Source organism: Leptopilina boulardi, unplaced genomic scaffold (genome assembly GCF_019393585.1).
Source record: "Leptopilina boulardi isolate dan_hultmark-lab unplaced genomic scaffold, ZJU_Lbou_2.1 LbouV2_44, whole genome shotgun sequence".
In the NCBI taxonomy this organism is placed as follows: Eukaryota; Metazoa; Arthropoda; class Insecta; order Hymenoptera; family Figitidae; genus Leptopilina; species Leptopilina boulardi.
The window spans coordinates 509,077-523,617 of record NW_026137988.1 but is presented as its reverse complement, the minus strand read 5'-3'; the positions used below and the strand labels follow the sequence as shown (position 1 = coordinate 523,617).

General features: G+C 29.5%; 1 protein-coding gene across 2 annotated transcripts in view; it reads left to right on the top strand.

Moving 5' to 3' along the window:
• Nucleotides 1–367: 367 nt before the first annotated feature.
• The window catches only part of LOC127289521 (spermine synthase), a 51,765-nt gene continuing 37,591 nt past the window's right edge, over nucleotides 368–14,541 (top strand). The window contains exons 1-3 of one of the 2 annotated variants that reach the window (XM_051317503.1): nucleotides 368–689; nucleotides 1,931–2,224; nucleotides 2,391–2,502. In XM_051317503.1, the coding sequence (XP_051173460.1) occupies nucleotides 1,943–2,224; nucleotides 2,391–2,502 (394 nt within the window). In that variant the 5' untranslated portion in view covers nucleotides 368–689; nucleotides 1,931–1,942. The remainder of the gene's footprint in view (nucleotides 690–1,930; nucleotides 2,225–2,390; nucleotides 2,503–14,541) is intronic. The other variant, XM_051317502.1, reaches the window with a different exon arrangement.

Sequence of the window (14,541 nt, the reverse complement as noted above, 5' to 3'; positions counted from 1 at the left end):
TAGCTGCTGCCTGCGTATCTGTGGACACGTGCTATCCATGAAGGCCAACGCAGAATAGAAACGTAACCGGAATCGTAATCGCAAACGCAACCGGAAGAATGAGTTAGAGAAGGACAAACAATATGTCTATCGTTTTCTAACTCATTCTTCCGGTTGCGTTTGCGATTACGATTCCGGTTACGTTTCTATTCTGCTCAGGCCTTGATTAGTGCATGCGCTGTCCAGGACTGCACAGTCCATGCCCAGCTGTGGTTAGCTGCTGTCAAGTCATGGTCAGCTCCTACCCATAAACTAGCTCGCGGAAACCCACAAAGTACAGAGCTGCAGCTGCGCAGTAGGCAGTACAGCTATTGCGCAAAATTTTTTCCCGTATGGCTGACAGTATGCTGACAGTAAAAAAATTACCCATTCAGAATAAACATGCTGATGGATTAGCCAATCACAACATACTGACAGTCTACTCACGCAACTCCCGAAAACACCCAACATATCCCTCGAAAAGTAACTAGAGCCAGACGGCAGCCGTCACAGGAACTAAACTATACTTTTATAAACAGGTTGAGAACCTTTTCGTGTTCACTGAGCGCTCATAGTGAGAATCTGGAAAACGCCTAAGCTCCAATAGGATTTATAAAAAAAAATATATATATATATAACATATATAATTGAAGATTTTATTAATTATCCTGGTATGTAAAGATTAATTTGAATCATAAGGCTTATACAAAATGTATTGTTTTTTCATTTCATTACTACTGAAATAGATATAAATTGTTGTCATATGTGTTTTGAATTAAAACACATCAGCCTTGACACACATTCACATGATAATCAATTATGTAATACTACAAGATTATTTATATTTTTTTCTTTCTCTTGCAGTTTTTTGAATTAAAAATTTTTTATGCTTATTTTTCACTTAAATATTGATATTTTAAAATTAATTTTTTTGGTATTTTGAAATATGTTTATGTAAGAGGTGTTGTTTGCATACGATAAATTGTTATTAATTTTTATTTCAGTGTATCATAAAATAGAATCTGCTAACCCCTTAAAATTAGATTAATTTTAAATTTTATTACAATTATTTTTTGGGAAAATTATCTAAAGAAACAAAATATGCAATTACATTATAATGCAAATTATGAACTAGAATAAAAATTTGCCAACTTATTGAAATTTACGAATTTTGATGTTATTTTCATAGTAATCTTTTCTTTGATTGTAATCATTATTTTTTATTGAAATGTGTACTACAGTTTCAAGTAAACAAAAAATAAATTTGTCTTAAATTACTTTTTTAAACGAATAAAAAATGATAACGTCTTAGTCTCAAAATTTTTGACTTTTTTTTTAAAAAAATATTTTTGCTTTTTGCATGTAATCTTAATTCTTTTACATTTTACATGAGAATTATTAAATGGAAACAATTCTATATAGCTTAATTTAAAAATATTTAATTATCAAGCTTAATATAGAACAAAATTTTATATAAAATTTTCTTAACATTTCACAGTAAAGATATAAGGCATTCTCTAATAAAAAATGCCACAAAAAATTTAAATTTATTAAATTAGTTTAATACTTTGATAAATTGTTCTCTATAGGTTTATTATCTATACATTTTTATATGATCAAAATTTGTATCATATAGCTTCTTTAAAATTTTGTAAAAATAATCAGATTTAATTAAATGATGGTTTATTTTCTTGAGAAAATAATTCTTAATATCTTCACTGCTGGGATTTTTAAAGAAGTGCACCATTTTTTAAATATGATTAGGTATTAAGTAAAACAATGATTTTTACTTTTTTTAAATAAATAACCATATTGAACCAACAGTGCACTAGTTTAATATTTCTAAGTCAACATATTAAATTTTCTAATAATACAGATTTGCAGAGACAAATATCACGTTTATTTTTTTTAGATTTTAGACACAATGGTGGCTCACACAGTGCTTTTGGACTTCACAGTCTCTTCAAATGCAATCGTAGATTCCGAGAAGCGTTCCAATTTAAAGTCAAATATTGCTAATGTTTTGAAAGAACATTTTGTTGGGTTAAAACCCTTGACAGAATCTTATGTCGATGGAAGTTTACTTGTTCTGTATACTGGACCAAGAGGCAGTTTAATCACCATCAGAGGATATCCAGAGGGTCTTATCACCATCAACATCGAATATTACAAACGCGACGACGAGGAGGCCCTCTTGACATTCGAGGTAATTTTTAAAAGAAAATAATGAACTAATACGAGTGACAAAATAAGTTTTTTGTTTGTTTCTGAAGTCAAAAATCCAAGATGAAAGATTAATTTACAAAATAAGAAAAATTAACTATTCCTATTAATGTAAAATCAAACAATTTATAACTGAGAGAATATTGTAGCAATGGCGATACTTGGAAGTCGATGTTGCCCTGGCTTTGAACAGCCAACGCAGTAAACGTTTACCGCCTGTAAGACGAGGAACGATATATGATCTTTACCTGACGCTCTCAGGTAGAAACCGTTTACCCCACATGACATATATTTTTTATAGTTTTTCAATATCCATTTACAGGCAAATCTATATGAAATTTGCACTTATGAACAACGCAGTCGTTAGGTTCAAAGGAAAATCATTTTTTATACTTAAAAAGTTTATAAAAAAAATTCAAGAGCCCTTTCTGATATTCTCGATTCAATTATTATTATACCAATACTTATTGGAAAAGATTGAGCAAACATGAATTTCAAAATATTAGGGTCATTTCATTATACGTCGACCGAAGTCGGCTCTGACTAATTATAAAAAATTATAAAAAGTTTCTTAAATTTTTTTTATTTATTGCAAAATTTGAAATTAAAATATAAAATTTACTGGAAACATTCGTTTTTTGTCAAGTAGAAAATATTAGTCTATTAACGTTCAAATATTGCGAAAATCGTTGTGCATGAATATCCCATCAAATTTATTAGTTAGAATTTTTATTATACAGAATTTCAATATAAGAGATTCTTTTTCAATCGCCCCAGCCCAAAAAGTCAATGTTCTGGGATTGGCTTCATACTTTAGTAAATTGTTGTCCTATATGATAGTAATAAATCTCTAAAATATAAACTCATTAAAAAAATACTTGTAGAAAGTAGAGGGGGTTGAAGTTTTGACGTTAAGGGTAACATTGTCATTTTCAAATCCGTATAACTATGACAAAAGTTAATGAATTTTCATTTATCTATAATGAATTTTAATGGATTTTTCACGTACTTTTCAAAAATGTATAGGAAATTAAAAAAAATTTCACCCCTTTTTTTCAAAATCAACCCTTATTTTTCAATTTTCACCCCTTCGGGTATTTTTTTTTTTTATTTTCATTGGAAAGCTGACGTATTTTCCCATGAGCTATGTAAATATGAAAGTGGGACAACAATAATTTTGTGAGAAACATAATATTAAATTAGGCGGTGCCTACCTAAATCCTCAAAGATGATCTCCAGGTATACCCGGTATAGGCACCGCCTACTTTAATATTATGTTTCTCACAAAATTATTGTTGTCCCACTTTCATATTTACATAGCTCATGGGAAAATACGTCAGCTTTCCAATGAAAATAAAAAAAAAAAATACCCGAAGGGGTGAAAATTGAAAAATAAGGGTTGATTTTGAAAAAAAGGGGTGAAATTTTTTTTTAATTTCGTAAACATTTTTGTAAAGTACGTGAAAAAAGCATTACAATTCATTGTAGATAAATTAAAATCCATTAACTTTTGTCATAGTTATACGGATCATTTTTTTACACTTTTAGGGCAAATTATATAATTTTTAAAAACATTTTTTTCTGGCTAAAGAAAGAACAGTTTCTAGAACTTTTTACACTTTCGATTCACATTTTACAATAAATAACAAAAATTTTGACAAAAGTTGGCGACAACTTTGTGCAAAATATACTGAAATGACACATAAGTTAAATTTTATTTTTAATAAAACAAGCAAAACGGTATAAATATACCGTCAACGGGGGTACTGTAGGTTTTCAACCTTCTTGGGAATTAATTTCGTTTGTACAGATAACAAAATTGATTCTCCATTAATTGTATTCGATTATCCAACCCTTGAATTTAAACGTCTAGCAGTTTAAAATTGAAAAGAGAAAAAAAAGTAAAAAAATGGAAAATATAAAATTTTAACGCGGGGAATTGATTAAAGAAGTCATTGAAAAAACTATTTTTGGTAATTATTTTGTTTATTCAGGGGGTAAAATTAATTGTCCAAGCATTACCTTTATTCGATTATATGCATTATATGTAATAAGACAGTCCAACTTGTGACGTAGCGTGACGTAACTTTTCAAAATGGTAGCTGGTCGGAAGACATGCAATGCATTGAAGTCAATGGAGCGAATCAGTTTTTTTAACAAAACATTTGAAAAATTAATTTTTGAACCCATGTGTAATTGTAAAATATTTTCTATTTATCGAGATCTATTTCTTAAAATAATAAAAATTAATTTTTTGATTTTATTATTTTAAAAAATAGATCTCGATAAATAGAAAATATTTTACAATTACACTTGGGTTCAAAAATTAATTTTTCAAAAGTTATGATAAAAAAAACTGATTCGCTCCATTGACTTCAATACATTGATATGTCTTCCGACAAGCCGCGATTTTGAAAAGTGACGTCACGCTATGTCACAAGTTGGACAGCCTTATAAATGATTGAACTTGTTTTATTACTTAAAGAATCTTTTTTTAAATTAGAGACTGAAAAGTTATAGATTGATTGAAGGTGAACTTACCTTGGACAAATGATTTATAACGTTGAAACTTTTGATTTCCAATTTTTTTCAATTTTAGTGCTTTTAAGCAATTTTTTTAATTTTTTGCATTTTTGAATTAAACAAAAGGTGGACAAAAAAAATTTTTTGTTGGACAAACATGGACTAATTGTGGACAAACGAATGCCATATACCCAATGGGAAATTTGCCAATGCTTACAACTGATTCAATATTGGTCCACGATTGACAGACAATCTTTTTTTCTTGGTAAAACTATTGGCACCCAATATTGGACCGCGAATGGTAAAGTCATGGGATGATCACGCCGTTTCCAATCATTGGTAGCCAATATTGTTCCATCATTGGCTACCAAGGCAAAAAACGGATTCTCAAAAGCTTGGTTATTAATTGGCTACAAAAATTGGGCCAGTATTGGAAGCAAATCATTGGTTATCAACAATGGACCAATCTTAGTAGCCAATTATTAACCAAGCATTTGAATATTTGTTATATGTCTTGGCAGCCAATGAAAAAACAATATTTGAGACCTAATACCTATTGTCAGCCAATAGTTCGACAAGAAAAGGATACAAAAATTTCATTCAATTCATTTCACATATGAAGATAATTAAAATATCTCCTGCCACCAAAAAAAGGCAAAGTGTGAAAAAATTGAATTCTGATTTCAACGACAAAGAAATCTGTTCTTATATAGTGTAAGGGTAACACCTTGTTTGAGAGTGGAAACGACTACCACACACCCTATACGCCACTTGTTTGAATTATTGTCGTACGCGCATCTTTCGACGCAGCGTGGGAATCTTCAAATGTGATTTCAAACATTGTGTGAAAGATTTAATAATTTTTTATTACAGTACATATTAAAAAAATTATTATAATTAAAAAAATATTAAAAATTTTTTTTTTTATTTTTAAAAAATATTTATTATAATAATAAAAAGTATTTTATTTAATATAATTGTTTTTAATTTTAAAAATAACTATTTTACAAAATAATTCCAGATTCTTTCAATAAAATTATTTATAAAAATTAGTAATTTTTCATTAATTAAAAACAATTCGATTGAATAAATTAATTTTTATTAATATTATCAATATTTTTTAAAAATATTATTTCAATATATGGACCAATATTAAAATAACTGTATTGTGATTGAAATTCTGAAAACCGTAAGTTTTTAGTTTGTTATATTTCATTTGTTAACACAGAAAGTTATAAGGTATTTAAATAAGCTGCAACGCTTATTATTTTAATCCAATTTTGCTTATTTTAATACCAAAATGGATTAAAATAAGCAAAATTGGATTAAAATAATAAGCGTTGCAGCTTATTTTAATACCTTTTAATTTTCTGTGAAATGAAAGATTTTCTCAGCCCAAAATATGTATATTCAAAAATATTTTAGAGCAAATTTCTTGTTTTACAATTTTTCAATAAAATTATTTGTGAAAATTAGTATTTTTAATTCATAATTAAATATTTAATTAAAAAATTATCGATTCTGGAAAAAAATTCTGAAAAAATTTTGAATTATATTGTATATAATTATTTTCAAAATTAATAACAATTTGATTAAATAAAATAATTTTTATTAATGTAATAAATATTTAAAAAAATATAATTTCAATATATGGATCAATTTAAAAATAACTGTATTGTGATTGAAATTCTGAAATCAGTAAGTTTTTAATTGGTTTTATTTCATATGTTAAATAAAAATATTTAATTTAATAATATTTAATATTTAATTCCTGAAAAAATCTGGAATTATTTTGTAAAATAGTTATTTTTAAAATTAAAAACAATTATATTAAATAAAATACTTTTTATTATTATAATAAATATTTTTTAAAAATAAAAAAAAAAATTTTTAATATTTTTTTAATTATAATAATTTTTTTAATATGTACTGTAATAAAAAATTATTAAATCTTTCACACAATGTTTGAAATCACATTTGAAGATTCCCACGCTGCGTCGAAAGATGCGCGTACGACAATAATTCAAACAAGTGGCGTATAGGGTGTGTGGTAGTCGTTTCCACTCTCAAACAAGGTGTTACCCTCACACTATATAAGAACAGATTTCTTTGTCGTTGAAATCAGAATTCAATTTTTTCATACTTTGCCTTTTTTTGGTGGCAGGAGATATTTTAATTATCTTCATATGTGAAATGAATTGAATGAAATTTTTGTATCTTTTTCTTGTCGAACTATTGGCTGCCAAAAGTGGACCACGTTTTATTAAATTTTGGAATGATATTATGCCATCATTAGGTCTCAAATATTGTTTTTTCATTGACTGCCAAGACATATAACGAATATTCAAATGCTTGGTTAATAATTGGCTACTAAGATTGGTCCATTGTTGATAACAAATGATTGGCTTCCAATACTGGCCCAATCTTTGTGGCCAATTAATAACCAAGCTTTTGAGAATCCGTTTTTTGCCTTGGTAGCCAATGATGGAACAATATTGGCTACCAATGATTAGCAACGGCGTGATCATCCCAAGACTTTACCATTCGCAGTCCAATATTGGGTGCCATCATTGCACCAATAATGGAACGACTGGCTCCCAATGTTGGACCATTATTAAACCATTGAGAAACTTTGGCGGGGATCACATACAATGACTGATTGGTATATCATGTATTAGATTTCATGGTTTTTTGGATTTTTCTCAAAAAATTATCACTTGGTACAAAAGAGTCAGTATCAAAACTACACAAGAATTTTCATAAAAAAGTTATATTGTACAAAACTTAAAAATTGTTATTTTTTACATTAAATTTTTTTAATCTTGTTTTTATTTTTTGTAAATTTTAACTTTTTTGTAAATGAAAAAATTTTTTTTTTAATTTGTTATTTTGTACATTGAATTTTTTTTTGTTTTTTCTCAACGTTATTTTTTACATAATTTTTTTAGTTATTTTTTACATAATTTTTTTTGTTATTTTTTTACATATAGAAAAAAAATTTTTCGTTATTTTTTTGGGACGGTTTGAGGTGCCCACAAACTAAATGCATACATTGAAACTGTATATAAGTTGCATTTACAAGTACAAATGAATTTTAACATTAATCTTACTGTAAATAAGGACAGTCAGTTTCATGCGTTTAAAGCTTATCTAAATTTATTTCTGATGCATAAAATTAATTAATTTGTGAAAAATACGGATTTTGTCCCCATTTACCCCAACTGACCCAAACTTTAAACTGCATACGAATTAATGTTAAAATTCATTTGTACTTGTAAATGCAACTTATATACAGTTTCAATGTATGCATTTAGTTTGTGGGCACCTCAAACCGCCCCAAAAAAATAAGGAAAAATTTTTTTTCTATATGTAAAATATAACAAAAAAATTATGTAAAAAATAACTAAAAAAATTATGTAAAAAATAACGTTGAGAAAAAACAAAAAAAAATTCAATGTACAAAATAACAAATTAAAAAAAAAATTTTTTCATTTACAAAAAAGTTAAAATTTACAAAAAATAAAAACAAGATTAAAAAAATTTAATGTAAAAAATAACAATTTTTAAGTTTTGTACAATATAACTTTTTTATGAAAATTCTTGTGTAGTTTTGATACTGACTCACTCGTACAAAATGTATAAGAGATAAAATGTGTGTTTTTTTGAGACCTACAACTTTTGTTTAAAAAATTTTTTGAAATTTTTTTTTTTTTACGAGATAATCGCAAATAACCATGACTTTATGGTGTTTTTTATGATTTTTACCATGATAATCAAATTTGCGCCAATTTTCACTATTATTTTCGTAATCAACGCATCAAAATACGTTAGTATACTTACAAGTACCAAATTTCTCTATAGTTTTGATTTTTATGGTTTTTTGGATTTTTCTTGACAAATAATCACTTTTGGTAAAAAATGTATTAAACATTAAATATGTGTTTTTTGAGATCTACAACTTTTGTCTAAAACATTTTTTGAAATTTTGGTTTTTTACGATATAATCGCAAAAACCCATGATTTTATGGTGTTTTTTACGGTTTTTACCATCATAATCAAATTTGCGCCAATTTTCACTATTATTTTCGTAATCAGCGCACCAAAATACGTTAGTACACCAAGTTTTAATAAAATCGAAGGTACCCTACTTCGGGTGTACACCCAAAACTTTATTTTAAAAAATCAAACTAAAAATGATTTAATCTTAAGGAATAATTATTATTTATTCAAACAGTTTAATATATTTAAAATAAAATACAGACAATAATTACTTATAAATGTATAATTAAATTGTTAACACGGCTCTGAATGTTGACATTTATAAGCAAAGCAGCCAACACCCGAGGACTGCGATGTTCAACAGTTTTCCTATATTTTTATACGTTTTGATATGAAGCATTTTCTAGTTATACATTTTGTTTACCTATTTTTACTTTTACCGTTTGTTATTTTAGATTTTTAGGTAGGCCGCTTGCCAGGAATGCTGACATAGAAAAATCAAGCACTATTTTTTTTATTTAATTTTTTTACATCTAGACGAATGTGTTTCGATCATAATCTTGAATAACAACTGAACCGTTGAAAATATATTTGAGGGGCTGATAGTAAAAACGGTTTTAAAAAATCATGCGAGCAAAAGTGAATTAACTATGTTTCAGAGAAAAAAAGGAAAATATTGAACTACAAAGAAAGTCGAATTGATTGAAGTTACGAGCAAAAACGGGATATCCTTCTATACCACTTTTGCTCGTAATAACCATTTACTTTTATTTAAGTTAGGAAAATGCTTGCCATATCGAATTTCGTTTTTAATAATTTTAACAAATAATTTAAAATTATTTTCTGATTTGAAATTTTAAAACTAATAACTAATAGTGCAAAATATTATTTTTTAAAAGTTTGAAAGAAAAGAATAAAATTTAAGTTCAATAAAACGATTTTGTATTATATATATTTGAATATTTAATATTAGAACTAAAGACCATTTTATTTTTTGAGCCCGTTTACATATAAATAAGTAAATAAATTAATTATAAACCTACTTTTAATAATATAATATTTAAAACAAAATGCATATGTTTTATGGTCTCAATGTTAAATAAAATAATTTAAATTTTGGTTATGTCAATAGAAATTTTTGTCGTCCAACATAAAATTTTCTTCCAGTAGTAAAAAACTTTTCTTAATATGGAAAAATATTCTTTGCAAGACTTTTAAAGAATATTAAAACTGTTCTTTTCTTTTTATATTTTATATAATATTAGTTATTAATTAATTTTTTAGTAAGTTGTTTTAATCTAGTAATTCAGATTAAGTTAAAAATTTTATTATTATACAGAAAGCAATTGATAATTAAAGCGGAATCTAAAATAAATTAAATATTTATGCGAGCAAAAATGGGACAAAAATATCTAACAAGTAACACTACCCAAGTGCCAATCGCCGATTGACTTGAGTCTTTGCGCATTTTTTAGAGGAGCTAAAAATATTTGATACGTACATTTTTATATCGGCAATGAAGATGTTGTAAGGGTTGAAAACAGGGGTTGAAAAGTCATATTTTGAGTGGCAAAATATACATATCATGATCATTAAAGAAAGTTTAATTATAATAATAACTTTATTTACTCTCCCTGCATTATACAGGGTTCGAGATTCCATACAATACATATAATCCTTAATCTATTGTTACATTATTTCTTATACACTAACGCAACTTAAAACTACCTAACCTTAAAAACTACCTATCTTACAATTAATAAAATTCATATCAAACGAAAACCAGTGCCAGGGCTTCCGCTTCCAGTTCTCTCATGTCCTTTTGACTTTTTTGAATACTTTAAAACTATCCCCACCCCACGATTACGTCTTTAAATTAAACCCTCTTTCCTTTTCTCTCTTTCTACTTCCAAACCATTCATCCATCTCTCACCCTGCCCATTCTCATCCAATATCCATATCACTCTATCTACAACACTTTTCTCTTCATCCACTCTTCCATTACACCTTTCCAACACATGCTCCCAATCTTCTCGCTCATACCCACATATTCTACATTCCTTTTCCTCGTCATCCAATCAGTACTTACATTCTCTCACTCCTTCACCCATTCTAAATCTACACACTCTACTCCACCTTTCGTACTTCGTTCTTCTCCCTAAATACTTCGGCATTCCCTCCCCTTTTACAAATTTGTACCATCTGTTGTACCTCGATCCGATGATCTTTTTCCACCTATTTTCTCCATCTCTCCTACCCCATGCTTCCACTAAATCCTTTCCCCTTCCCATACTTTCTCTCCCTTCCTGCATCGCTGCCTTTCTATCTTTTTCCCATCTTTTGCCTCTTCTCTCTCCATCTTTAATTAGCCCCCAACATATTTGTGCTATACCACTTCCCCTTCCTTGCTCCAGCTTCTCTTCAAAATTCCTCGCTCTCTTTCTCTGCCTTGTCACCATTTTATCCCTACCCAATTCCTCCCTCAACATATACCCCGGGCAGTTCCAGTCCACCCCCATAGTCCATCTCAAAAATCTCTCATGCATACTTTCCAACTTTCCTATTTCATTCCACCCCCAAACTTCCACTCCATAACTCACTATCGACCATACTAACGCATCAAACAACCACACTCTTTTTCTCCAATCATCCTTAAATCTCCTTTTACCAATTCCCCATACTTGCCCCATTGCTTTACCCCCCTTTTCTATCCTCCGCGCCACATTCAAATCTTGTTTTCCATTACACATAAACCAATACCCTAAATAACAAAACTCATTCACCTCTTCCACACATTTTCCATTCATCCTCCAATCCACCTCTTCCTTATCTTTTTTCTTTCTAAATCTCATCACTTTCGTTTTCTCCACATTCACACTCAAATCTTTTTCTCTCACATATTTCTCAAACTCTTTCATTAATAATTTCATTCCTCCCTCATCCTCAGCCATCAAAACCACATCATCCGCATATGCTAACGTAAATATCCTTCCATTCTTTAATATCACTCCCCCTTTCCCTCTCTTACACATTCTCTCTTCCAAATCCGCAATCAATAAATTAAACAATATTGGACTCAGGGGGCAACCCTGCCTTAGCCCTCTGCCCAACCGAATTCCTCCCCCCTTCTATCCCCAATTTTAACCCTTTCTTTCGTGTCCTCATATAATTCTTTTATCCTCTCTATTAACCCATCCTCTATCCCTCTCTCTCTCAAAACCCTCCATAAAATTCCCCTATTTACCGATGGGAATGCTGCCTTCAGATCTACAAATGTAGCCACCAATTTACCATTGTTCCCCCCTAATTTCCTATTTATCAAAAAATTCAGGACATATATATTATCCATCGTCCCCATTTCCCTTCTGAAGCCAGTTTGGTTATGCGGTATGCAGCCTAGTTCTTCCACTTTCTTTTCTAGCCTTCTTCTTATTACCTCTGCATACACCTTATAACCCACTGGCATCAACGTCACCCCCCTATAATCCTCTACCCTTTTTCCCTCTCCCTTTTTTATAATCGGCGCTATTAAACCAGTCTTCCATGTTTCCGGCCATCCTTCCCCATTCCAAACCAAATTCACCACCTTCCACATTTCATCCCTTACTACTTCCCCCCCAAATTTCAAACTTTCTCCCTCCATACCGTCCTCTCCCGCCGCCTTACCCCTCTTCAGCTTTTCTATCGCCTCGACTACCTCTTCCCTCCTTATTTCCGTCTGTTCCATGTCCACATTTCTTTTTCTCCCCTCTCCTCTTATTCTGTGTTCCATCCCCCCACTTAATCCTTTAAAATAATTTGTCCAATCTTCCATTCCAATATCCTTATTAATTTCTTTTCCTCTCTTTCTCTCTCTATTAATCACATCCCATTCCCTACCTTCTTCTATTGCCTTTTCCACTTCTTTAATATATCGTTCCCTTCCTTCATCTCTTTTCCTTCTTACTAACTTTCCATGCTCTTTATGCCTCTTATTATATTCTTGCTTTTCCATTCTGCCGTTCCTCCACCTCTTTATACATTCCCTTAATCCCTTTCTACTCCTTTCACATTCCTCGTCCCACCATCCTCTTCTACTTTCCACTTTTCCTTCTTCCTCACTTTCCATGTCCTTTCGGGGGTATTCGGGGTCGCTGATTACGAATTCGATGTCAGTTTTTTAAAATTCAAAATGGCGGATCTAATATGGCGGAAGACATTTTGAAAATCAACTGCAATTTGATTGAAACTTGTTACTCGGGGGTTTTCGGGGTCGCTGATTACGAATATTTTGCAATTTTGAAAATTGGTTTTAGAATCCTAATTAGGAACCTTAAAAATCCACAGATACTTTATTTTTTATCTATTCTACATGAGTTTCGTTACGAAATTTTAATCACCCCTTTCCCAATTTTTCGCCCACCATATTAAATCCGACATTTTCAATATTCCAATTTTTAATCGAATTCGTAATCAGCGACCCCGAAAACCCCCGAGTAACAAGTTTCAATCAAATTGCAGTTGATTTTCAAAATGTCTTCCGCCATATTGGATCCGCCATTTTGAATTTTGAAAAACTGACATCGAATTCGTAATCAGCGACCCCGAAAACCCCCGAGTAAAAAGTTTCAAGCGATTCAAATCACTTTGAAAAATTGGTTGTGAAATCATGCAAAAATTTTGTATATTTGGTTCTTAAAGGATTAAAGGTTTCACTCACCCCATTCAAAAAGGTTTATAACGGTAATTTCTACCGAGCAGTATCTTTTAGGAAATCAAGAAAGAAGTGTCAAACATTTTTTAAATAATGAAATAATGATTTTAATTAAACTTTCTTTAATGATCATGATATGTATATTTTGCCACTCAAAATATGACTTTTCAACCCTTAAAACATCTTCATTGCCGATATAAAAATGTACGTATCAAATATTTTTAGCTCCTCTAAAAAATGCGCAAAGACTCAAGTCAATCGGCGATTGGCACTTGGGTAGTGTTACTTGTAAGTCATTTTTACGCCTAATAAATACTTATCCCGTTTTTGCCCTGACAAACTTTCATTTCATTCTTGACTGTAGCGCATATTTTGTTTCATTTTTCCAGATGAAAACAATTTTGACTTCCTTTTGCTCCCGAGATTTTTTTAACTCGTTTTTACTGTCAGCCCCTCAGGGTGCAGTCCCATGACGGCGAGAATGCAGAATGCAAAGTTGAAAACCATGAGTGCAAAAGAGATAAAAAGATATCGCTATCCTTTTCACTCTCATGATTTTCAACTTTGCATTCTGCATTCGCGCCGTCATGGGACTGCACCCTCATTTAATGATATAGATTTCTTTCAATGGATTTTATTTTTGAAAAGAATAAAAAAATTATTATGAAATTTAAAGAAAAATTTTAAATTGAAAACCATGTTCAGCAATTCAGTTACATTTGATGTCATAGACAAAACTCATTTTTATGATATTGAAAAAAATCTATATAATGAAAATGGTTACGAATTTTTATCGTTTTCTTATAAAAAATGACCCCAAAAAAGTTTTTCTTTATTTGTTTTTCTTTAATTACACTTTTTTGAAAATAAATAAAACCTTAGAGGAGTATGAATTTCGCATGAATTGTTAAAATTTTCATTTCAAATAAATTTTATTAGATGTCATTATTATTTAAAATAACATTTAACAGAATTCCTTTTTAAATAAAGTTTTACTTAACAAAACTTTTAGAAACCGAATTTTTTATTAGACAATTATTATTTTACAGAATTTCTTTTTAATCAGCTTTTTATTTAAAATTTTA